At 43.9% G+C, this 23,368-nt stretch overlaps 1 protein-coding gene across 5 annotated transcripts in view; it reads left to right on the forward strand.

Annotated features, from left to right (window-relative positions):
- PTPN5 (protein tyrosine phosphatase non-receptor type 5) overlaps positions 1 to 23,368 on the forward strand; it is a 268,730-nt gene that overhangs the window by 107,528 nt on the left and 137,834 nt on the right. For 4 of the 5 annotated variants that reach the window (XM_033928824.1, XM_033928825.1, XM_033928829.1 and 1 more), the window contains one exon: positions 410 to 497. In XM_033928824.1, coding sequence (XP_033784715.1) covers positions 410 to 497 — 88 coding nt within the window. Of the gene's footprint in view, positions 1 to 393; positions 498 to 23,368 lie in introns of all 5 variants that reach the window. The other variant, XM_033928826.1, reaches the window with a different exon arrangement.

Consider the following 23,368-nt stretch of genomic DNA (forward strand, 5'->3'; position numbering starts at 1 on the left):
CAACTTTCCTGCAATGTCCTAGGGCACGCCCAACTTATATTTTGGTGTCTTTTAAGGATATTTTGTCTTGGGGTTTTTGCTTCTTTATATATATACACCAGTATATATTTATTTATTTATTTGTTCATTTTTATAGCCCGTCCTCCCACAAGCCCAGAACGGGTTACAATAAAATAAAAGTAAAAATTAGGTACTTGGAAAATTCCCTAACTGTTCCAAAGGCTCACAATCTAGCTAAATATGTGTGTGTATGATGTGTGTGAACATGTGTGTGTGGTGTGTGTATATGTGTATGATGTATGTGAGTATGTGTGTGTGTATATGTGTGCATGTCTGTGTCTCTATGTGTGAATGTGTGATGATGAGTTCCTCTTTAATCATGGAAAGTTTCAGCTTTCTTTATTCCTAGGTTTTGGGCCTACTACCCCCTGAGAGAAATACACAGATGTCTTCTGCCCTTCGAGGAGTTTCACCAGACGCCACACATGAGAGGTTGAGTAAGTTCAGAACTTTTATTGTCTGTGGTGGTTTGTGTGGGAAGAATTAAGGAGAAAGGCAGATGTTCCATCACCTCATGTGTAGAGGGGGGGTCTCTGCCTTCCAGTTGCGATTTCCCCTGTCTTTACTGTGAGCTGGGTCTTACCATTTCTCTGGCATCCTCTAAAGCAGCGGTCTCAAACTCGTGGCCCATGGGTCGCATGTGGCCCCCCAGGTGCTATTTTGCAGCCTACAGTCTTGTAAGCGATCTCGCATTCTGGGCACAAAGAGAGGCTCTGGCACATCACTGATGCAGTGATGCAGCAGAGGGAAGGCAGCCTGTTCAGAGCACTGCCGCCGCCACTGCTTTAGGAAGCTTCAGAGCAGAGGTCTGTGGGAGGGTCTCTGAATTAACATGTCTGATTTTCTTGGTGAATCAATCAGGGATGGAGTTGGGGAGTATTGGGTATATTCGGGGGGGAGGGACTTCGGGGGTTGATCTTAACTAGGGCTTATTTTGGGGTAGGGCTCATTTTAGGAGCATCTTTAAAAATCATGCTAGGGTTTATTTTCGGGATAGGTCTTATTTTCAGGGAAACAGGGTATGCAGTGAATGTCGAAAAACCGCGAATACGATTTTTAGGCAGGGGAGACAGGCGAGGGCAGCTGGAGAGGCAGGAGAGGGCAACCGGAGGGCCAGCGAGTAAAGGAAATCACTCACTGTATGCTCTGACCGCCTCTTCCTGTACTAAAATCGGGCCTCACCAATCAGGAGCTGCTTTGACACGCAGCTCCTGATTAGTGAGGCCCGACTTTAGTACAGGAAGAAGCAGTCGGAGCATACTGTGAATGATTTCCTTCATTCGCCAGTGCTCCGGCTGCCCTCTCCTGCCTCCCCTTCAGGTCGGAAAATACCGCAAATGACCATGACCGCGAACCGTGGACCGCAAATTCGTGGGGGAACACTGTATATGACACTCTGTCTGCAGCACTGCACAAAAGCAGAAATATATTGAGGTTGATAACTGGCACTAGTTAACGGGTAGGAGAGGCTTCTGCCCAGTTAACTAATGCTGACCTGTCCAGATATTGATATTCAGTACCACTTAACAAGATAATGTAACCGAGTTTTAGCTATGATTGCTGCAACACTAGCTGGGCAGTGCCTGGGGAGGTCTGAGGGTAGAGGCGAAATTACCCAGGCATCACATATATTCAGTGACAGAACCCCCTATGTCTGGTTAACTTAGGACTGCAAAAAGGTTGTCTTAAATCAGTGTCTCTCAAACTGTGTGCCACAGCACAGCGGTGTGCCCTGAAGAGATTCTGGGTGTGCCATGAAAGATTCCAGAACTTTACTTTATTTTTAAAAATTCTCTTTATAAGTATACATTAGAATAGATGACATGTACGTCGCGTACGCAAAAGTCTGTCAAAGTTATGAGTGTCTGTGTGCATATGGATACAACCGCCCAGACACGCATCATTCTTTGACATAATTGGTCCTTGAAAACTAATGGCAAATAATTTTATTTTTATTATTAAATTTTATGCAGTAATTATCCTTACTTGAACAACAAAGCAATCAGGGTTTTGTTACTTTTTGGATCTTCTTATCTTTGCGAACTTGGATTTTCAGCTCTGACAGAAATTAAATCGAAAAAAAGAGAATGACTGCAGATGGTGGATGATGAAATGCTGCATTTCTGAAAACCCAGCACATCCATTGCATTGATTAGCAATTCTATTCTATCTACTTTAGTTTCACTATTGTTACAATAACCCATACATAGCTTAAAGAACTTTAATTAAATAACTCTCGGATTTAAACCCACCCACCCCCATCTTTTAGGAAGCAGTGTTAGCTTTTTTTTATCACTTGAGCGTCACGCCCAGTGATAAAAAAAAGCCTAATGTGGCTTTGTAAAATGGGGGTGGAGGTGGTAATTTTTTGATAGTTTTGCAATTTTATAATTTCAATTATACTGTGCTGCGAAAACCGTTTGCTCCATTTAGTGTGACGGAGCTAAAAAAATTTCAGAGACACTGTCTTAAGTTAACCAGGTAACTGACTACTACTGCGGCGAGAGGCACAAATGACTCCTCCTAGCCGGCGTCTTTCCTCCTCTCTCCGCATCTCCCAGACGTCATTGCCAGGTACTTGTGACCTGGATTGGCCACTGTGGGAACAGGATACTGGGCTAGATGGACCATTGGTCTGACTCAGTATGGCTCATTAGCACTATAGTTCACATCATTTCTTACAAATAGGGATAGTATCTGACCTGCTTCGGTTTTAGGGACCACTCCTTTCTCTGTGGATAATAATAATAATAATAACAACTTTATTCTTGTATACCGCCATACCCAGGGAGTTCTAGGCGGTTCACATCAATTAAACAAAGTTTAATAAGAAATTACAATAAACTAGAATTACAAGTAATGTAGATATTCAGGTGAGCATGAGGAGGGGAGTTTTCACAACAGATAAAAAAAATTTAACAAGAATTTGCTCTTTAGTGAATCAACCAGAACCTTTCTGGGTTCCCTTAATATTAGACTCATAGCTTTGTCAACCCACAGTTTGTTAGTACTGTGCAAACCTTTTCTTCTGCAAATGGTGTGGTATCTGCCCACTACCATATGTATCTCTGCCGACAGCCAGTGATCTGTCTCCAATCTCTTCAGTGAATACCAAGCAAAATGTTTGTTTAACACTACTGCTTTTTTGTCACCTTCCACATATTCCACATTTTCTCCTTTTAATTTTACAATCCCACCTCTGCACTTCCTCCTGTTACTGGCATGCCTGAAAATATCTTATCTCCTTGTTTTACTGCCTTAGCAACTAGATTCTTACATTGCTAACTGCTTTTCTTGCTTCTTTCAGCTGTTTTTTCCCCTTATTTTCTCAGTTACCTTATTATTCCATTTCACTCAGTGGCATAGCAAGGGTGAGAGGCGCCCGGGAGAAAGCAGTTAGCTTAGCAGGGTTTTAAAAAGGTTTGGATAATTTCCTAAAACAAAAGTTATAAGCCATTATTAAGATAGACTTAGGGAAATCAATTGCTTATTTCTAGAATATTTCTGTACAGGCAAGAAAATCATGCTGATACAACTAGACCTTTCTGCAGCCTTCGACTTGGTAGACCACGACATGCTTCTACAAACTCTCGACTCAATAGGAATCTCAGACAAGGTACTTACATGGTTCAAAGGATTCCTGTAATCAAGAACTTACAGAGTTAAAACAATGCAAGAAAAATCAGAACCATGGTCTGCGGAGTTCCCCAAGGATCTCCCCTATCACCCACACTATTCAATATATACATAGCCTCCCTCAGCTACTACCTAGATAATCATGGCATAAGTTCATACAGCTACGCAGATGACATCACTATTCTCCTGCCCTTCGACCAACCAGAACCCGTCATGACTAGCATAATACACAAAACTCTAAAATCAGTTGAAATTTGGATGACAGAGCCAGTGGCGTACCTAGGGGGGGGCGGGGGGGGCGGGCCGCCCCGGGTACCAGCCCTAAGGGGGTGTTCCCGGCCTTGCCGTTCAGTCCCCCGCCACCCCCGAAGGACCGCTCGCCCCCTGGCCTCCCCGCACCACCTATGAACAGCCGCAGCAGGATCGCGAAGTCAGCGTCAGCATCCCTGCGCTGCTTCCTACGACGCGATCCCGCCCCTCCTCTGACGTCAGAGGAGGGGCGGGACCGTGGCGCAGGAAGCAGCAGGGATCGCTGACGCTGACTTCGCGATCCTGCTGCGGCTGTTCATAGGTGGTGCGGGGAGGCCAGGGGGGCGAGCGGTCCTTCGGGAGTGGCGGGGGACTGAACGGCAAGGCCGGGAACACCCCCTTAGGGCTGGTACCCGACGCTGACTTCGCGATCCTGCTGCGGCTGTTCATAGGTGGTGCGGGGAGGCCAGGGGGGCGAGCGGTCCTTCGGGGTGGGTCGGGGCATCAGGCCTTCAGGGTGGGGCGGGCGGGCAGGCAAGCAGGCTTTCAAGGGGGAGGGGGTGACAGGCAGGCAGGCAGGCCTTCAAGGGGGGACAGGCCTTCGGGGGGGGGGGTGCAGACATTCAAGGGGTGCAGGCCTTCAAGGGGGGCAGGCAGGCCTTCAGGGGGGTGCAGACCTTCCGGGGGGGGGTGTAGGCCTTTGGGGGGGTGCAGACCTTCAAGGGGGTGCAGGCCTTCAAGGGGGGAAAGGCAGGCAGGCCTTCAAGGGGGGGACAGGCCTACAAGGGGGGGGGACAGGCCTACAAGGGGGGGGACAGGCCTACAAGGGGGGGGACAGGCCTTCAAGGGGGGGTGCAGGCCTTCAAGGGGGGGTGCAGGCCTTCAAGGGGGGTGCAGGCCTTCAAGGGGGAGACAGGCCTTCAAGGGGGGGAAAGGCAGGCAGGCAGGCCTTAAAGGGGGGACAGGCCTACAAGGGGGTGGGACAGGCCTTCAAGGGGGGGACAGGCCTTCGGGGGGGTGCAGACCTTCAAGGGGGGAAAGGCAGGCAGGCCTTCAAGGGGGGGACAGGCCTACAAGGGGGGGGACAGGCCTACAAGGGGGGGGACAGGCCTACAAGGGGGGGGACAGGCCTTCAAGGGGGGGTGCAGGCCTTCAAGGGGGGTGCAGGCCTTCAAGGGGGAGACAGGCCTTCAAGGGGGGGAAAGGCAGGCAGGCAGGCCTTAAAGGGGGGACAGGCCTACAAGGGGGTGGGACAGGCCTTCAAGGGGGGGGACAGGCCTTCGGGGGGGTGCAGACCTTCAAGGGAGTGCAGGCCTTCGGGGGGGGGTGCAGTCCTTCAGGGGTGGGGTTTAGGCCTTCAGAGGGGGACAGACCTTCGGGTGGGAGGTAAAGTCCTTCGGGGGGTGCAGGTCTTCAGGGGTGGGGTGTAGCCCTTCGGAGGGGGGACAGACCTTCGGGGGAGGGGGGTCCTGGTGTAAAAGTACACAGAGGGAGAGAGGGAAGGGGGGGTTCAAAGATACATGCATATGCCAGACTTTGGGGGTTAGAAATAATGGGTCTAAAAACAGAGGAGTGGGAGAGAGATGGTGCATAATGGGATTTAGGGAGGGAAGGAACAGAAAGGGAGAGAACTTGGAAACAGGGGATGGTGTGGAGGGGGGATAGAGATACTGGATAGGAGGATAGTTGGGAACAGAAAGGGAGAGATGGTGGATCCTGGGGTGGTGGGGAGTTGAGAAAAGGTGAATCTGTGGATGGAGACAAAAAAAAGGAAAGATGCCAGATCTCCGGGAGAGGGAAGGGAAACGGAAGGGGAGAACAGAGATGGCAGACGGATGGTTAGCACGGAGAAAGGAGACCCTGGCAAGCAAGACAACAAGAGCCTGGGACCAACAAGATTTGAATATTGATCAGAGAACAAAAGGTAGAAAAAATAATTTTATTTTCTGTTTTGTGATTACAATATGTTAGATTTGAAAAGTGTACATGAGACAGCTTGAAATGGGAACTTTTCTATTTTTGTGAATGGCAAGGCTGAGTTCAGTTAAAATATATGCTTTATAAGAAAATATAATAATGTGTTTTATAAAGTTTATAAGCATTGCTGGCATACTCGGTGAGGTGTTCCTAGTGTTGGTGGTGGTGGTAGCATGTCAGTGTGTTGAGAGGAAGAGGTAGTCTGGGAAATTCTGCTGAGCAAACTCTGGGCCCATTTCCACCCCCAGTTAGTCCACTCCACTCAACTGGTTCACACACTGAGTGGGTCTTTGGGTGTTATTTCTGGGTAGTTGTTTTAGAATCTCTTCCAGTGGTTTGTCAGTATCTCCTTCTGGTCCAAGGAAGGAAACTTTGTCAACCTTAGCATTGACCTTCAGAATATGTTTGTAACAGCGCTGCTTGTGTGGCATTAGGCTATGTAGTGATCGAAAGAAAAAAACAGACCTTTGCACATTTTTGCACTATATGGTGGGTGTATGAGGAGATTCATTTCCTGCACAGTTAAGTCCATTTTTTCTACTGAATAATAGTATAGGTACAATGAAAGTAAATAGCAAAAATGTTTGAGTAGATAATTAAGGAAATCTTTTTCATATTGCTTGCTTATGGACTGGGAAAAAAGACTGTTCAAGCAAATGTCTCCAGAACTGCTTTAATGGAAAAATGTGATTTTTTTTTTTTTAAGTACTTTGTGAAATTTATTGTTGTTGTGAAATTTATTGTTATACTTTGTTTAAACTTAAAAAGCGGTGTCATTAACAGTGAATCTAATCGAAAAATCGATTCAACAGGGTGAATCGGATCGAATGAAATATTTTTCTCTGAATCGGGCAGCACTATTGGCTACCATGAGAATGGGCTACTGGGCATGATGGACCATTGGTGTGACCCAGTTAGGCTATTCTTATGTTATGTTCTCATCTGTAGGGGCCTTTGTTTTCACTTCTTATTTTAATGTATTTTTTTCCTGGGAACTTATCAGTGTTTTTTTATAATGGGAACAAAAATGGAAGAGAATTAATGTGTGTGGAATGGGGGGGGGTAACTAATTTCTTCAGCTAAATAATTCAATCCACTTCAAACAGACATAGGAGAACTCACGCACCATTCACACACCCTCCAACCAAAAACGTCAAAAGAAAAAAACTGTTCGACAACCTCCTAGCCATTCGAGCTGCAACACTTGACCCCCAACTCTACAACCTATTGACCTCGACCACAAACTACAAAACCTTAAAAAAAGAAATAAAAACCCTTATATTAAAAAAACACATAAAACCAAACTAACATAATCAGAACTGTCCCAAGCATCACCTGCAACTACTCCATATGTACTTCTGATGTCATGACAATTCAGACATAATTTATGTTATGTTATGTTTGGAATAATGGTTACATAAATGAGGTTCAATAAAAGAAAATTTTCTGTGGGAGCATTTGTTGGAACTTCTGTTATCCTGATTTCTTCTATCTGTGGGCTTTCTTTAGCTAACCTACTTATCTGGGGCTTTCCACTTCTGCAGCTGCCCTTTTCACGGTCCACTTTGCGCTTGCACTCTCTGGGGAGGGGGGGTTGGGTCTGGGCTTGGTGGGGTAGGTGTGTCTGGTAGTTTTGTCTGGGTGGTGGCTGGGTGTTTCTTGGGTGCTTGTTGTGCAGATTGGTGTGTCTGGTGAGCGGTCTGGGTGTTGTTGCTTGTGGGGGTTTTTTTCATTATAAAATATGGCTGAGGGTCTAGTCCGGCTTATTATTCTTGTGGGTTCTGGGGTGGGATTTGTTTGCTTGCCCCAAGTTTTGGCCTTTTGTTGTGTATTGCTATGCCTCTCATTGGCAATTTTCTCTTGGGAGAGGCTTGTTCATGCTTGTTGTTGCTGTTACTCTCATTCTGTGTTCTTTTTGATAATGTATAAGTTTCTGTACAGACCATGGTTGCTTGTCTGGACCTTTTGCCATTCTCAATAAAAATACTTTGGAAAAAAAAAAAAAAAAAAAAAGAAAATTTTCACTGCCTGTTTCTATTCTGACCATTTATTCCATTTCATGGTTATTGCAAAAAAAAAAAAAAAAAAAAATTTTACATGAGGGGGGGGGGGTGTCAAAAAATGATGGGCCCCGGGTGCCACATACCCTAGGTACGCCACTGGACAGAGCACAAATTAAAACTTAACCCTGACAAAACAAATTTCATCCTACTAGAAAACAATAAAACTCCAACATTAACTAATCTTGTAATAAACTCGATCTCATACCCAATACAACCTACACTAAAATTGCTTGGAATCACAATTGACAGAGGCTGCACCATGCAACCCCAAATTAACAAAATAATAAAGGCATCGTTCATGACCATGAGAAATTTAAGAAAAATCCAAACATTCTTCAAAAAGAAGCAATTCCTACTATTAGTACAATTGGGATGATAGACTACTGCAACATACTATACCAACTTTGTCCCGCGACCATGATGAAGCAATTGCAAACAATACAGAATACAGCCCTGAGACTTGTATATTTCCTAAAAAAATATGACCATATCACAGAGGCATACCATGACTCGCACTGGCTTCCAATAGAAGCAAGAATACACTTCAAATTCTACTGCTTACTTTACAAGGCTCTCAATGGAGAGGGCCCAACCTACTGGAATAGCCGACTAAATCAATCCTCCTCAATCAGACACAGAAGATCCCACTCACTTTTCTCTCACCCATCATCCAAAGATGTCAAACTTTATGACAACCTAATAGCCTCCAAAGCAGCTAAACTGGACAGACAAATCACTACTCTGTTATCTTCGACTTCAGACTACAAAGCCTTCAGGAGAGATATTAAAACCATACTCTTCAAAAAATACATAAAACCTATCCAGCACAACCAATCCCAACCAAATATCTAACACTCTATGTACCCTTAGATCTCTCTAATACTCTTTTATCTATCAAACGTTATCTAAAACCCATAATTTCACCCTATTCTTATCTCCTAAAGACCTCCACTTCCCTTTGGTAACTCTATCCAATGTTTATTACCTTAAAAAATTCTATGTCATCGCTCATTCTATTCCTTTTAATTTGAATGTAATTCTTGTTTTTAGTTTGAATGTAATCCGCCTTGAACTGCAAGGTAATGGCGGAATAGAAATCACTAATGTAATTAATGTAATGTGTCGGTAGTGTCGGGGGGGCGGTCGGTAGTGTCGGGGGGGCGGTCGGTAGTGCCTGGGGAGCATTTTTTAAAAAAATGTGCATCCCGATTGGCTGATTAGACAGCTGTAGGATGCCTACAGCGGCCTAAAATCGGGACGCACTTTGGAGAATCAGGGCCTAAGTGTCTTCCTTGGCTACAATCTCAGCAAGACACATGATGGTTCTCCTAGGTAACATGGCCTCTACAGTTCACGTGACTCCTTTTGCCAGACTTCACCTCAGAATTCCTCAGTGGACCCTGGCGTCTCATTGGGCGCAGGCTTGCGACCTACTCTCTCAATATTTTACAATAACTCCTTCGTTGAGACAGTCTCTCCACTTGTGGATGCTCTCTTCCCATCTCTCCAGAGGTTTACTGTTTCGAACGTACCTTCATCAGAATGTCCTCACAACAGATTCCTCGACCTACGCATTGGGGGGCTCATCTCAACGGTCTCCATACTCAAGGCCATTGGTCCAGCACGAATTGTCAGTGTCACAACAATCTGTTGGAACTCAGAGTGATCTTCAATGATTTCAAAGCTTTTCAGCATCATCTTCACAAACAGGTAGTCCTCATTCGGACAGACAACCAAGTAGCTATGTACTATGTCAACAAGTAGGGAGGACAGGATCTTTCCCTCTTTGTCAGGAAGCTCAAAAGGTATGGAACTGAGCAATCCATCACAACACCTTCCTGAAAGCAGTCTATATTCAAGGAGAGAAAAACTGTCTGGCGGACAAATTGAGTCTTCTGCAACCTCATAAAGCTTAATTGGCAACTGCAGCTTTATGAGTGCACTGGTGTCTCATTATCCATGCTCAATGGACACTCAATTCCTCGCCTCTCCATCACATTTTTTCTCAGTGGGGGACTCCTCAGATAGACCTCTTTGCATCTCCCCACAACAACAAACTGCCTCAGTTCTACTCCAGGATATACTCTCCTCTCCGCCTCGAGGCAGATGCTACCATGATTCTGATAGCTCCTCAGTGGCCCAGGCAACCGTGGTTCTCCCTTCTACTTCAACTCAGCAGCAGGGAGCCAGTACTTCTACCAGTTTTTCCCTCTCTGCTTACAGAGTCAGGGGTCTTTACTTCATTCCCAATCTGCAGTCTCTACACCTGACAACTTGGTACCTCTCAACTTAACTGCCACTCTACAGTTTTCTCAATCTGTACAGGACATTTTAGAGGCTTCTAGGAAGCCTACCATTAAACAATGCTACAATCAGAAATGGACTAGATTTTCTGCTTGGTGCACCATTCATCACAAGGAGTCTCAATCTACATCCTTGCGTTCAGTTTTGGATTACCTGTTCCATTTGTCTCAATCAGGCCTCAAATCCACATCCATTTGAGTCCATCTCAGTGCGATTTCTGTTTTTCGTCAGCCTATCGAAGGGAAACCCCTTTCTACTCATCCGGTGGTTTCCAGATTTATGAAAGGACTTTTCAATGTCAAACCACCTCTCAAACCTCCTCCAGTGGTTTGGGATCTCAATGTTGTTCTTGCTTGATTGATGAAGCCTCCTTTTAAACCAATGGATTCGGCTCATCTTAAATATCTCACTTGGAAAGTGGTTTTTCTTATTGCTCTCACGTCTGCTCGCAGGGTCAGCGAGCTACAAACTTTAATTGCAGACCCACCTTTCACAGTATTCCTCTGTACTTATCCTAAATCCTAAAATGGTTTCAGAATTTCATCTCAATTAATCCTTTGTACTTCAGTGTTTTTTTCCAAAGCCTCATTCTCATTCTGGAGAAACAGCTCTTCATACTCTGGACTGTAAGTGTGCTTTGGCTTTCTATTTGCAACGCACTCAACCACATAGATCTGCTCCTCAACTTTTTGTCTCCTTCGATCCAAACAAGTTGGGACATCTGATTTCCAAGCACACCATCTCCAACTGGTTAGCTGCTTGCATCTCTTTCTGCTATGCTCAGGCTGGACTGCATCTACAGAGTCAAGTCACAGCCCATAAAGTCAGAACAATGGCGGTATCAGTGGCTTTTCTCAGATCTACTCCCATTGAGGAAATCTGCAAAGCTGCCACTTGGTCCTCAGTTCATACATTCACTTCTCTTTATTGTCTGGATACTTTTTCCAGACGGGATGGCCATTTTGGCCAGGCAGTTTTACAAAATTTATTCTCCTAAATTGCCAACACTCCCACCATCCCATTCTGGTTAGCTTGGAGGTCACCCACATGTTGAGAATAGGCTGCCTGCTTATCCTGGGATAAAACATAGTTACTTACCGGAACAGGTGTTATTACATTACATTACATTACATTAGAGATTTCTATTCCGCCTGTGCCTTGAGGTTCTAGGCGGATTACAATATAGAAGATATCTGGGCATTACCAGTAGAATTGCATTACAGGAGAAGAGTAAATTACAGGTTACAGTAGTGAATAACAATACATTCAAGATTACAGAAGATGTTACATGACAACAGATTCAAGTTACAGAGGATGGAGAGTAACAAACATATTAGTGTTATAGAAGGTGGTTACATAGCGTTGATGTTACATGATGTTGGTTACATAATGTTGGTGATATAGTCTGTAGAGGTGTTTAGTTTGAGGATTGGAGTAGGTGTTACTATAGGGGAGGTATTACCAAGGGAATGATCGTGAGCTCATAAGATGGAGGTTAGAGTGAAGGGAAGTATTTTTTGAATAGAAGTGTTTTTATTTCTTTTTGGAACACTTTTATGTCTGTTGTTATCCAGGGACAGCAGGCAGCTATACTCACAACCCACCCACCTCCCCTGGTTGGCTTCTCTGCTAGCTATCTGCACTGGGTGGGAAGGCACTCACGCATGCGTAGTGCGGCAGTTGCAAACTTTCTAAAGTTCTACAAGCAAGTCTGCTTGTGAAGCTGTCTGCATCCAGGCTCCGTGGATGACATCACTCAGATGTTGAGAATAGCTGCCTGCTGTCCCTGGATAACACCTGTTACGGTAAGTAACTGTGCTTTGTGACCTGGGTTGGCCACTGTTGGAAACAAGATATTGGGCTTGATGGACCTTCGGTCTGTCCCATTGTGGCAACTCTTATGTTCTTAAGTAAGATAAAAACATAGAAACATGATGGCAGATAAAGGCCAAATGTCCCATCCAGTCTGCCCATCCAAAGTAACCATTATCTCTTTCTCTCTCCAAGAGATCCCACGTGCCTATCCCAGGCCCTTTTGAATTCAGAGACAGTCTCTGTCTCCACCACTTCTTCCGGGATACTGTTCCACGCATTTACCACCCTTTCTGTAAAAAAGTATTTCCTTAGATTACTCCTGAGTTTATCACCTCTTAACTTCATCCTATGCCCTCTCATTCCAGAGCTTCCTTTCAAATGAAAGAGACTCACCTCCTATGCATTTATGCCACGTAGGGATTTAAATGTTTCTATCATATCTCCCCTCTTCCACCTTTCCTCCAAAACATACAGATTGAGATCTTTAAGTCTGTCCCCATATGCCTTATGATGAAGACCATGCACAATAAGCTCAAAAACATCTAGCAAATGGCCATTTTCAAAATAACAAGTTTGACTTTTTTCTGGTTTGAAAATGGCCATTTTCTCTACTGGGATTTTGGACATTTATCCCAAAATGTTCAAAATCGGATTTAGATGTCATACTGAAATGCCCTTCTATTCCATTTACAAGCCTGTAGGCTATCGAACCAGTACTTAGTATTCAGTATTTATAAGCAGTAGTTCACAAGTGCCATATTTTTTTTTTCTTTCTTATTCTTTCAGTATTTTAATATACATAATAAGTATGCAAAATAAGCAAAGAAAGATAACCAAGAATTTACATTTCAATAAGAAAAGAAACAAAAGATTTCTAAAGTCCATATCATGGATAGAGTCGTGAGTCTATATAAGAAATTAAATTCATAACAACCATCATGTTAGAAAACTAATTACAAAACTGAGATTCTTTTTATATTCTTCCAAACCCTATTGATGTTAATTACCTATTTTCTCATGTTCCAATAGAAATTTCTCCAGATAAGAAGAATTAAAGATTATATACAGAGTGCCCACAAAAACACTCCTTGATTTTAACTGGTTACAAATCCAAAATTTATTGGAATATTCTTTCACCTTTGAGGCTACAGTTTCATCAACGCATAAAGTTTCATATGGTATCTGTTGATTACATACACTTGATGTGCACACCTGTTACTTGTGATAATCGAGCTCAGACCAGACTTTCCAAAGCATACCTGGCGTGATCGTGTTTATAGTTTCAGTGATGCGTTCCTGCAGATCATCCATAGTTGCGGGTAGTGGAGGTAAGTACACTCTGTCTTTAACGTACCCCCAAAGGAAAAAGTCACAAACAGTAATGTCTGGTGATCCTGGACCACTTGAGGAACACCTGGTCATTTTGTCGCATTGCATTGTCTGAAGGTTGTAACTTCTGCACCAATTGCAGCTTATAATGGTGAAAGTGTAAGCGATTGTATAAGTTCTTACTAACCGTGCTTTTTGGGACTTGTATTTGCCGTCATCTTATTTATAAACATATTCCAATAAATTTTGATTTTGTAACTATTTAAAATCAAGGAGTGATTTTGTGGGCACCCTGTACTGTTTAACCTGATAATATGATGTATGTGGGAAAGAGAAACCCGAACTATAGCTACGTGATGCAGAGTTCCACATTAGGAGTCACTGCCCAGGAAAAGGATCTAGGCAGGCAAAACATATGTTCGTGTCGTATTTATAAACGGGCGTACTGCTTTACCTTTGGTGTCCCAACATACCACTCTCCCTTCTTCCCAAGTCCCAATGCGCCCCTCTCCCTCCATTCTGTGCCCCAAGTATGTGCCTCCCTCCAGCGGGTGTTTACCTTCTGGCCAGTTCCCTCCTCCTTCCAGCCGCAGTCGTTTCTCTGCACACAGCTGTGTACAGCAGCTCCTACATAATACACATGTTCTGCGGCTGAGCCAGAAGCCTTCCCTCTGACGTGGGAGGAACTTCCTCCGAAGTCAGAGGGAAGACTTCTGGCTCAGATGCAGTATGCATGTAGGAGCCACTGCTGACAGCTTTGTGCGACTGGAAGGAGGAGGAAGCAGGCCAGAAGATAAACACCCGCCAGAGGGAGGCACGTACTTGGGGCACGGAAGGGAGGGAGGGAGAGAAAGGGGCGCATTGGGACATGGGAGGGAGAAGTGTGCGTTGGGACTCAGGAGGGAGGGAGCACAAACTTCAGACAAATGATGGAAGGAAGAAGGGAAGGGCATGAACTTGACAAAGAATGGATGGAGGGAGGGGAACATGAGCTGTAGGATGGAAGAATGGAGGGAGTGAGGGAAAGAGATGCTGCGGTAGGAAAGAGATGCTGAGGTGGGAGAGAGATTAGAAAGGGTGAATTGGGTGACTAAGAGAGAAGGAAAGAGAGATGGTGCACATGGGGAGATGAAGAAAGAAGAGAATTGTTGGGCATAGGGAGGGAGAGAGAATTATTGGACATGGTGGTAGGAAAGGAGTGATATAGAGATGAATGGGGAAGAAAGAGATGAAAGGGAGTAATGTTGGATGTGGTGGTGGAGAGGGAACAGTGGGATGAATGGAAAGGGATGCAAGAGGGGCCTCAAGAAGGTGGGAAGAATACTAGGATCCAAGTCACATACAAATTCAACTTAAGAACGGTTTAAAAAATGGAACCCATTCTTAACTCGGAGACTGCCTGTATAAGACACCACATTAAATTAAATTAAACTAAAACTAAACTAAAACTTAATTTTATAGGCCGAGTCTTCAACCAAAAGGAGCTCGACTCAGTTTACAATAATGTAAGCATAATACATAGACATAGAGAACAAATGCTAATGGCTTAGTTTCCAAAGTGTTTGCAATTTTCCTTTAAGCATACTCTCAGTCTGGGTAACAACCCGCTATACAGTATATCTTTCAAAGAAATGTGCCATATTTTTCTTGCAACTACAGTAAAACTCTTTAAAAATCCAATTGATCAGCTCTTTCACAGCTTGGAACACTTAAAACCTATCCTTGCTTATTACAAAACCTTCCTCGGGTTACACAGAAAATAATCCCCCAAGGGAACAAAGAAAGATAAGGCCTATGGTTTTCTTTTTTTCTTTTAATAACAGTGAGGTTGTTTAATTGTTGGGTTCTAATCAGAAAGTCCTACAATGCATGTAGCTGTTTAAGGGAAAGCAGAAAAAGGTCTTGTACAAGGACAAATAGACCTCTGAATAGGGCTTTGATTGTGTCATGGCAAATGCTAATTACATGGGGGCATGTGCAGAAAGCTGAGACTCACCACCTCTGCCCACCAAGATTTCATACCACATTTCATATTTTGATTTTTAAAAGCAAAGCCAGTTCAAGAAATTCCCAGATGTCCCTGAAAAATACCATAGTCTGTAACTAGGGATGTGCAGATAGAAACATTTTTGAGTCATTGTGATTTTTACTGATTTTCAGATATTTTCCACTTGTTTCTGGAAATAATGCATGTAAATTTTGATTTAAGTGTGTAAAAATATTTCAACATGTGTAAATCAACTTTATTTGCCTTTATTCAAAGGTTTTCTGTGTGCAAAGGTAATTTAGGGGCCATTTTATTAAGCTGCGGTAAATAATAATAATAATAGCTTTATTTTTGTATACCGCAATACCACAAACAGTTCAGAGACAATGCAAGAGACTATACATACACAGCGAAGAGACAATGCAAGAGACTATACATACACAGCGAAGATACAATGCAAGGGAATGTACTATGTAGTTGAGAGCAGTTTACAATGCAGGGGACTGTACATATTCAGCATAGGTGTTTATATACCAAAGATACAATGCAGATTTACAATGCAAGAGACTGTACATATACAGCGGAGATATTTATACAGTGAAAATACAGTATGAGAGACTTATAGAGCAAGATATGATGCAAGAGACTGTATAATGCGGTTAAGATATGCAAAGATAGTTACATATATAGCGAGGATACAGAGTGGTTAATGACGAGAAGAATGCAACCAGAATCAGTTATGGGAGGGTGCCGAGGGGGAGGGGTAAGTAGGAAGGATGGAAGTATTGGATTGAGGGAGAGGAAAGGAGAGATCGGGGGAAGGAGAGGTGGTAGAGTTTGGTTATTTGGAGGGGAGGGGTTCAAGAAATTTATCATAGAGGTAAGATTTGAGAGATTTCCTGAAGGATGAGTAAGATGGGGCAGATGAGATGAGGGTGGTCAGGCAATCTGTCCATCTGCCAGCTTGGAATGAGAGAGTTCTATTAAGGAATCTTTTGTAGGTGCATCCCTTTGGGGACGGGTAAGTAAACAGATAGGCATTGCGCGTTCGATTGATGCCTGGGAACGCAAAGTGGTGAGACAGATATATCGGGGACAAACCAGTTAAGGTTTTGAAGCAGAGGCAGGCGCATTTGAAGATGACTCTCGCTTCTATTGGCAACCAGTAAAGTTTTCTGTAGTAAGGGCTGATATGATCTGACTTTTTGAGGCCATAGATTAGGCGGACGGCGGTGTTTTGAATGAGTCTCAGACGTTTGATGGTTTTCTTGTAGGAGCCCAAATATATGATATTACAGTAATCTAGGGTGCTTAAGATTAGGGATTGGACCAGCAGTCTGAAGGAGGGGAAGTCAAAGTAATGTTTGATGGTACGGAGTTTCCAGAGGGTGTAAAAGCATTTTTTGACCTGAGCATTGGTGTGGTCTTCGAAGGTCAGGCAGCAGTCTAGGATGACTCCAAGGATTTTGATGGTGGGATTGATAGGGTAAGTTAGACCGTTAAGTTGTAGGGTGGTGGTCGTTAATTTGTGGTTGGGACTTGCAAGGAAGAGTTTAGTCTTTTCTGGATTTAGTTTTAGTTTGAACTGGGTGGTCCAGTGTTCGACCATGGTGAGTACTGAAGAGATGTGCTGTTCTGTTTCTTGTGACAGTGAGGAGATGGGGAAGACAATTGTAATGTCATCTGCATAAATGTAGGATTTCAGCTTTCAGGCAGATAACATGTGTCCCAGTGATGCCATGTAGATATTGAATAGGGAAGGTGATAGGGGGGAGCCTTGTGGAACTCCACAGGGGTTGGACCAGGTATGGTAGTAGGTTCCCTCATTGTGGACTTGGTAGGTGCGGTTTTTTAGGAAGCCTGTGAGCCAAGTTAGTACCTGTCCCGAAATGCCTATAGAATCGAGGCAACTAAGCAGAATGTCATGGTCTACCAGGTCAAAGGCACTACTGAGGTCAAACTGGAGTAGCAGAGCGCTGTTTCCCTGGAGGAGGTAGTCGGTTAGTGACGCTAGGACGGTTTCCGTGCTGTAGTTAGTGCGGAATCCAAACTGGGAGTTATGAAGGATGTCGAATTTCTCGAGGTATGACATGAGGTCCCGGTTGACAAGGCCTTCAATGATTTTGAGGAAGAAGGGTATGTTGGCAATGGGTCTGTAGTTGGTGGCTGTGGAGAGTGGTTCTTTGGGGTTTTTGATAGTTGGAGATATGAGGATGTGGCCGAGTTCCAGCGGGAAGTAGCCGGTGGACAGGCAGAGAGTGACCCAGTTGAAGAGCTCCACTTTGAAGGGGGGGGGGAGCTATTTTCATGATGGAGGGTGGGCAGTTATCTAGTAGGCAGTTGGATTTGGAATATTTAGAGTATAGCTCGAGAAATAGGTTCCAATCTGGGTTTTCAAAGCGATTCCAAGTCATGTCGGCGGTTGAACCTTCATTGTTTGTGGTAGGTAGGTGGGATGGTGGGCTGGTGTTTGTTGTTGCAAGAGAGGTTTTTAAGTTATGAATTTTTTTGGTGAAGTAGTTGGCTAGGTTTGTTGCTGTTCAGGGATGGGGTATTGATTGATTGGGCGTAATATTTGGAGCGTTTCTCTTTGATCATTCTTTTGTATTCAATAACTTTTATGCGCCAGGAGTATCTGTCAGTGTCTGTGCCGGATTTGCACCAAATTCTTTCTAGTTTGCGCACTTCTTGTTTCAGAGCTAGAAGGTTGGCGTCAAACCAGTTGGCAGATGAGCGGTGTTTTTTCTTGCAGGGTTTCAGTGGAGCCAAGTCGTTTAGAACCTGGATGCTGAAGTTATTCCAACTTGGGATGAAGTTGGGGTTTGGGTCTGTGATGGGTGTTGGGTTGTAATGGAACCAGAATTCTTCAGGGTTTAGTTGACCTCTAGTCCATATTGTTTTTTCTTTATAGGTAGTTCTTGGTGGCCTTTGGTTTTGTTTTTTGAGCCAGTGTAAGTTAAAGTTGCATCGGAGGTGATCTGACCAAGGGGTGGTGGTCCAGGTTTCGTCTTTAAAGCTTATGCTGGGGGAAGCGGGGGTGTTGGGAAGGAATGAGATCAGGTCTAAGTGATGTCCTTTAGTATGTGTTTTGGTTGGGGGTAGTTTAGAGAATCCTAGGGATGTTAGGAAGGAGAAGAGATCAGAAACTTTGGAATTCTCTGCCTGCTCCAGGTGTAGATTTATATCACCGGCGAGAAGGGTGTGGGTGCCAGCAGTGGAGTTTGCGAGGAGGAATTCATAAAGATCTTCTTTAGCTTGGTTCCATTTGTTAGGGGGGGTGTAGAATACTGTAATGGTCAGGCTATCTTTACAGTCTGCTTTGGATAGTTTGCAGGAGAGGATTTCCAGGTCATTGGTCATTTTGGAGTCTAGAGTTTGGAATTGGAAGTGATCTCGGAGGATTATAGCTAGGCCGCCTCCTCTCCTGGTATGTCTTGATAGCGGGATGATTTTGTAGTTTATAGGGAGTAGATCTCCAATGATGGTGTCTTGATCGGAAATTAGCCATGTTTCAGTTAAGAGAAGTATGTCGAGGTGGGTTTCTTCTAGCCAATCTTTAATCAGTTGGGCTTTGTTTCTAGCCGAGCGAATGTTCAGATAGGTACCAGTAATTGTGTGGTGCTCTGGGGGAGTTATGGGCTGTGTGATTGGTAGACTTTTTAGGAGTCGGTTTCTTTTGTGTGATGGTCTAGGGAAGTGTCGGGAGGTATTGACCACGGAGATTGGGAAGGGGCCTGATTCCTTGTAGTCATGGAGGGTACGGGAGGGTAGAAGTGGTTTGCCTGGTTTGGTGATTCTGTTCCAGGTGGGGTAGGTAGGGATGGGTTCGAATGCTAAGGCTCTGGGGATCCATTTCATTGAGCTAAGAAGATAGAGGAGGAGGAGGGCTAGAAATTTTCTTGTGAAGTTGGACATGGTGCTCCTTATTGAATTGGTGAGAGAGCGGGGTGTGAGGTGGGAAGGTTTAGGGAGTTGAGGGAGGCAGGTTGAGAGAGAATTGGGGGAAGATGGGACTGGCTAGGTTATGGAATAGCCAGGAGATAGAAAATCAGGTATACAGGAGCTAGGATTGACTTGGTAGAGGATAATACTGGTGAGTGTTGGGTTGGTCAGATGAGACAGAGTATGTGGTGTCCAGGTTGGCTTGCAGCATACAGTTGGTAAGGCATGCAGGAGGATAGAGTCTTGCAGGTACTTAGTAGTTGAGTCGGTCCGAGCTGTTGGTAAGACATGCAAGAGGATAGAGTCATGCAAATACTTAGCTGTTGAGTCGGTCCGGGTTGCTGGTGGAATATCCTGGTCTAGGTTGAAGTAGTTGAAGTTTGTTGTTTGCAGGAGGTTCCCTCGTTTGCTGGGAAGCCTTGAAGGATCGGTTCTGGAAGCTGGATAGGAGGCGATTTTTTGCTCCGCTCAGCCACTTCGCAAAGGCGTCTTTGCCGTGTGCCTTAGCCGGCGTGCTGAACGGCTGCGCACCGTTGAGCAGCCGAAGTTAAGTTCTCCTGGCAGGGGCTGGGGGGCAGAGCAAGCTCACACGCCCGGCCCAGCAGTAAAAAATACATCGGGTGCGGCAGCTGGGCTGGAAACGAGGCAGGCAGCTGCCGAAGCAAAGTTCTCCCAGCAGGCAGGCAGGCTCAGAGCCGCGGGGCAAAGGCAGCAACGGCAGGCTTACTGGAACTGAAAATGGCATATTGTAGGACACACTCGGGCATCTTGCGGTAATTTTCAAATCTGTATGCACTAAGGGGAAGATTCTATAAACTGCACCTAAATGCTCTGCTCTGCACAGTTATCAATCAACTGCTAGGCACCGCTTATAAAATCACATCTAGTGGCATCTAAGCATCACTAGGTACCGTAGAGGTAGGCGTCGGTACATTTGGCCCGATTTTACATGGTCAGATTTACTAGCATCTGTCCCACACCCCTAGCAATGCCTAAGTTTAAAACACCTATTCTCCACCCCCAACAGTGCCTACTTTCAGAACGGCATCGTTAGGCATCACTAAGTGCCTTGCTTAGGTATCTCTAGGCATCCTAAGAGTTCCATATGGAACTCTTAATTGGTCATTTAATTAATTGGCTGAAAACTGGTATGGTCAATTACCACGCCAATTAAGCCGGATAGTGACTGGCACTTAATGTCCACATAAGGTGATCAGCACCAGAACTTATTCAGCTGTTATCTGAATAACTTATCAGGATAAATTAAAATGTCTTTCAGTTTTATGTTATCCAGATAACAGACTGAATATTGTCACTATCCAGATGCATTCCGGAACTACTATAGCTCTGTTCATATTCTGCCCCGCCACTATCCATATACCCCTGGATTTGATTTAGGCCGTCCAAATTTGGTTACTGTGAAGGAATGAGTAGCACAGTAGCAGATATCCATAGAAACACTCCCTTACTGATGTGGCAGTTAAGCTAAGGTTACCAGGTTTTACTATTGTAAAATCCGGACCCATGGCTCCGCCCCCAGGCCTGCCTAGTTCCATTCATCCCCACACTGCTCTGCCCAAGTCATGCCCCATTCCGCCCCCCCAGTCCCGCCTCTCAACCTGTTCTCTTGCTCAGAGCTGCGTTGGGAAGGCATTTGCGCACACGCAGGTGTGACACGATGACATCACACGCATACACACAAGCACATGACATTACCACGTTGCATCCACGCATGTGCAGACGCCCTCCCGACCTCCGTGGTCCTGAGCTGGAAGCTTTTCAAAACCCGGACAAAATGCTGGGTTTTGAAAAGCCGTCCGGACGTCTGGTAACCCTAAGTTAAGCTACCTTCCAGCAGAGAAATCAGAGGCTGAAACAGAGCCAATGTAAGTAGGGTTACCAGATTTCTTAATGAAAAAAAAAAGAGGACATGGGGGCGTAGCTTGGAAGCGCTGGTTAATGGATGTGTAATTAAGTACCTCCGTCTACCCAGGATACTTTTTATTGATTTTCGATCGTGGCTAAAAAATTTTTAAAAAGGAGACAAAACTTCTTTACTAAATATGGCTGCCTCTAAACAAATTAATATTGAAACAGCGTTTTCAGGTGGAAAACCAAAAAGAAGTAGGCAAGATCAAACTGCACCGTCCAGGATACGGTTGCCTGAAGATTCACCTGATAAAATCAATATAAGGGAGGAATTAAAGAGTATCCGACAACTATTACAGGGCAACGCAAAAAAACTTGCTACTGTGATTGAAGAGGTAACAAGTTTATCTCATAAAATGGATAGCATTACTATTAGGATGAATAACGTATAAAGCAGATTAGAAAAAGCAGAGGCAGCAGTTATAACATGTCAGAAAAGTCAGAAAATACAACAGGACTTCTCAGCACAAATTGAAAATCTAGAGAATCGTGCAAGAAGGCGAAATATAAGACTTTTAGGGCTACCGGAAAACTCAGAAGGTAAAAATGCTGTAGCCTTTATAGAAATGCTTAATCCAAAACTGATACCACTGTCATCTAAATTTCCATTCGAAGTGGAAAGGGCACACAGAATTCCTATAAAAAGAAATAATGTCTTTACTGGTCTTAGACCTTTAATATTCTGTGTATTGCGGTATCAACAAGCATTTGAGATTCTTCAATTCGCTAAACAAAACAAAAATTTGAATTACAAGGATGCAAAAATCTTAATGGTACCGGATTTCGCAAAAAGAACTGCAGATACCAGGAAACAATTTCTCCAGTTAAGACCTCAGTTAAAATACCTAGGGGCTCAATATGGTCTTTTTTCCCTGCTGTTATGCGGGTAACATATCAAAATAAATCTTTACATTTTGATGACCCAATGAAATTAAAATAATTTATCTCACAACAAGCAATGCTAATGGAATGAGAATACTTATTCAAATTAAACGTAAATTTGTGATGGATCAGATGGTATGTTTCACTAGAATGATTTTATTGATGTTGGATTAATGTTAAAGGAGTGCCAGTTTTTGAAGTCGCTAGGTCTTATTTTAAGATCAATAAATGGAGACGGTATAACTTTTAACAGTGTTATTTCGATATTAAAGGGTTAAATATTTTACAGTTTAACAGCTAAATTTCAGAATGAAATATGGAACTTTCATGGGTGGCTATTTGATTGGACAGTTTCCTTTGTCCCGCCTCATTTTATATTTCTGGTAACAACGTCACTTTGACTCTATGCAAAGGAGAACAGTGTAGGGACAGATAGGGAAAATGCTTGAGTACCTGATTGTAAAATCCGCTTAGATAACTTTGATAGGCGGAATATAAAAACCTAATAAACTTGAAACTTGAACTTTTACCACACACTATTCTGACGGAATTTGTATTTTCTTATTTATATCATCTGTTTATTGGAGTTGTTCACAAGAAATACATTGTACAATTAAAGTGAGATGCATACATATGTCAGACAAATTACTATAGTTTTGAATGAACTAAGTCAGGTATGCATCATTTGGTTTTGCCTTGTCTGCTGGCTTTTGAGTGTTTCTACAGTGGGAGGGATAGAGTCACTGCTGCAGAGGTTCCGATGATCCAATCCTGGGCGCCGAGTTGGTGGAAGCGCCAGGCCTGGAGAAGGAGATGAGTTGAGACATTGAGAGCCAGCGAGTGCCAGCCCAGGCCACACCTCCGTAGCGCTGCAGCGAGTGCCGGAGTCTTGGGTGACTGGCAGTTGGATTGTCTTGTGTCTTAGATTTAGAGATTTAGAGTCTCTTTCACAGACTTCATACTTGCAAGTCGGATGACTGCGGCGACCTCGGGAGACCCTTGAGACAGCACATGTAGTGCGAAACATGTCGGGTCGGACTCCCAGGTTTAGCTGTGTGTAGATGTTAAGTATACAATCTTATACACTTTTATAACTTCCTATTTATTGATAAGTAAAAAATTAAAATGAAAAATTAAAATAAAAAATATTTAAATGAATACAATCACGGTGATTTGAGACGATTTACCAATGATG

Source organism: Geotrypetes seraphini, chromosome 19, assembly GCF_902459505.1.
Source record: "Geotrypetes seraphini chromosome 19, aGeoSer1.1, whole genome shotgun sequence".
Classification (NCBI taxonomy): domain Eukaryota; kingdom Metazoa; phylum Chordata; class Amphibia; order Gymnophiona; family Dermophiidae; genus Geotrypetes; species Geotrypetes seraphini.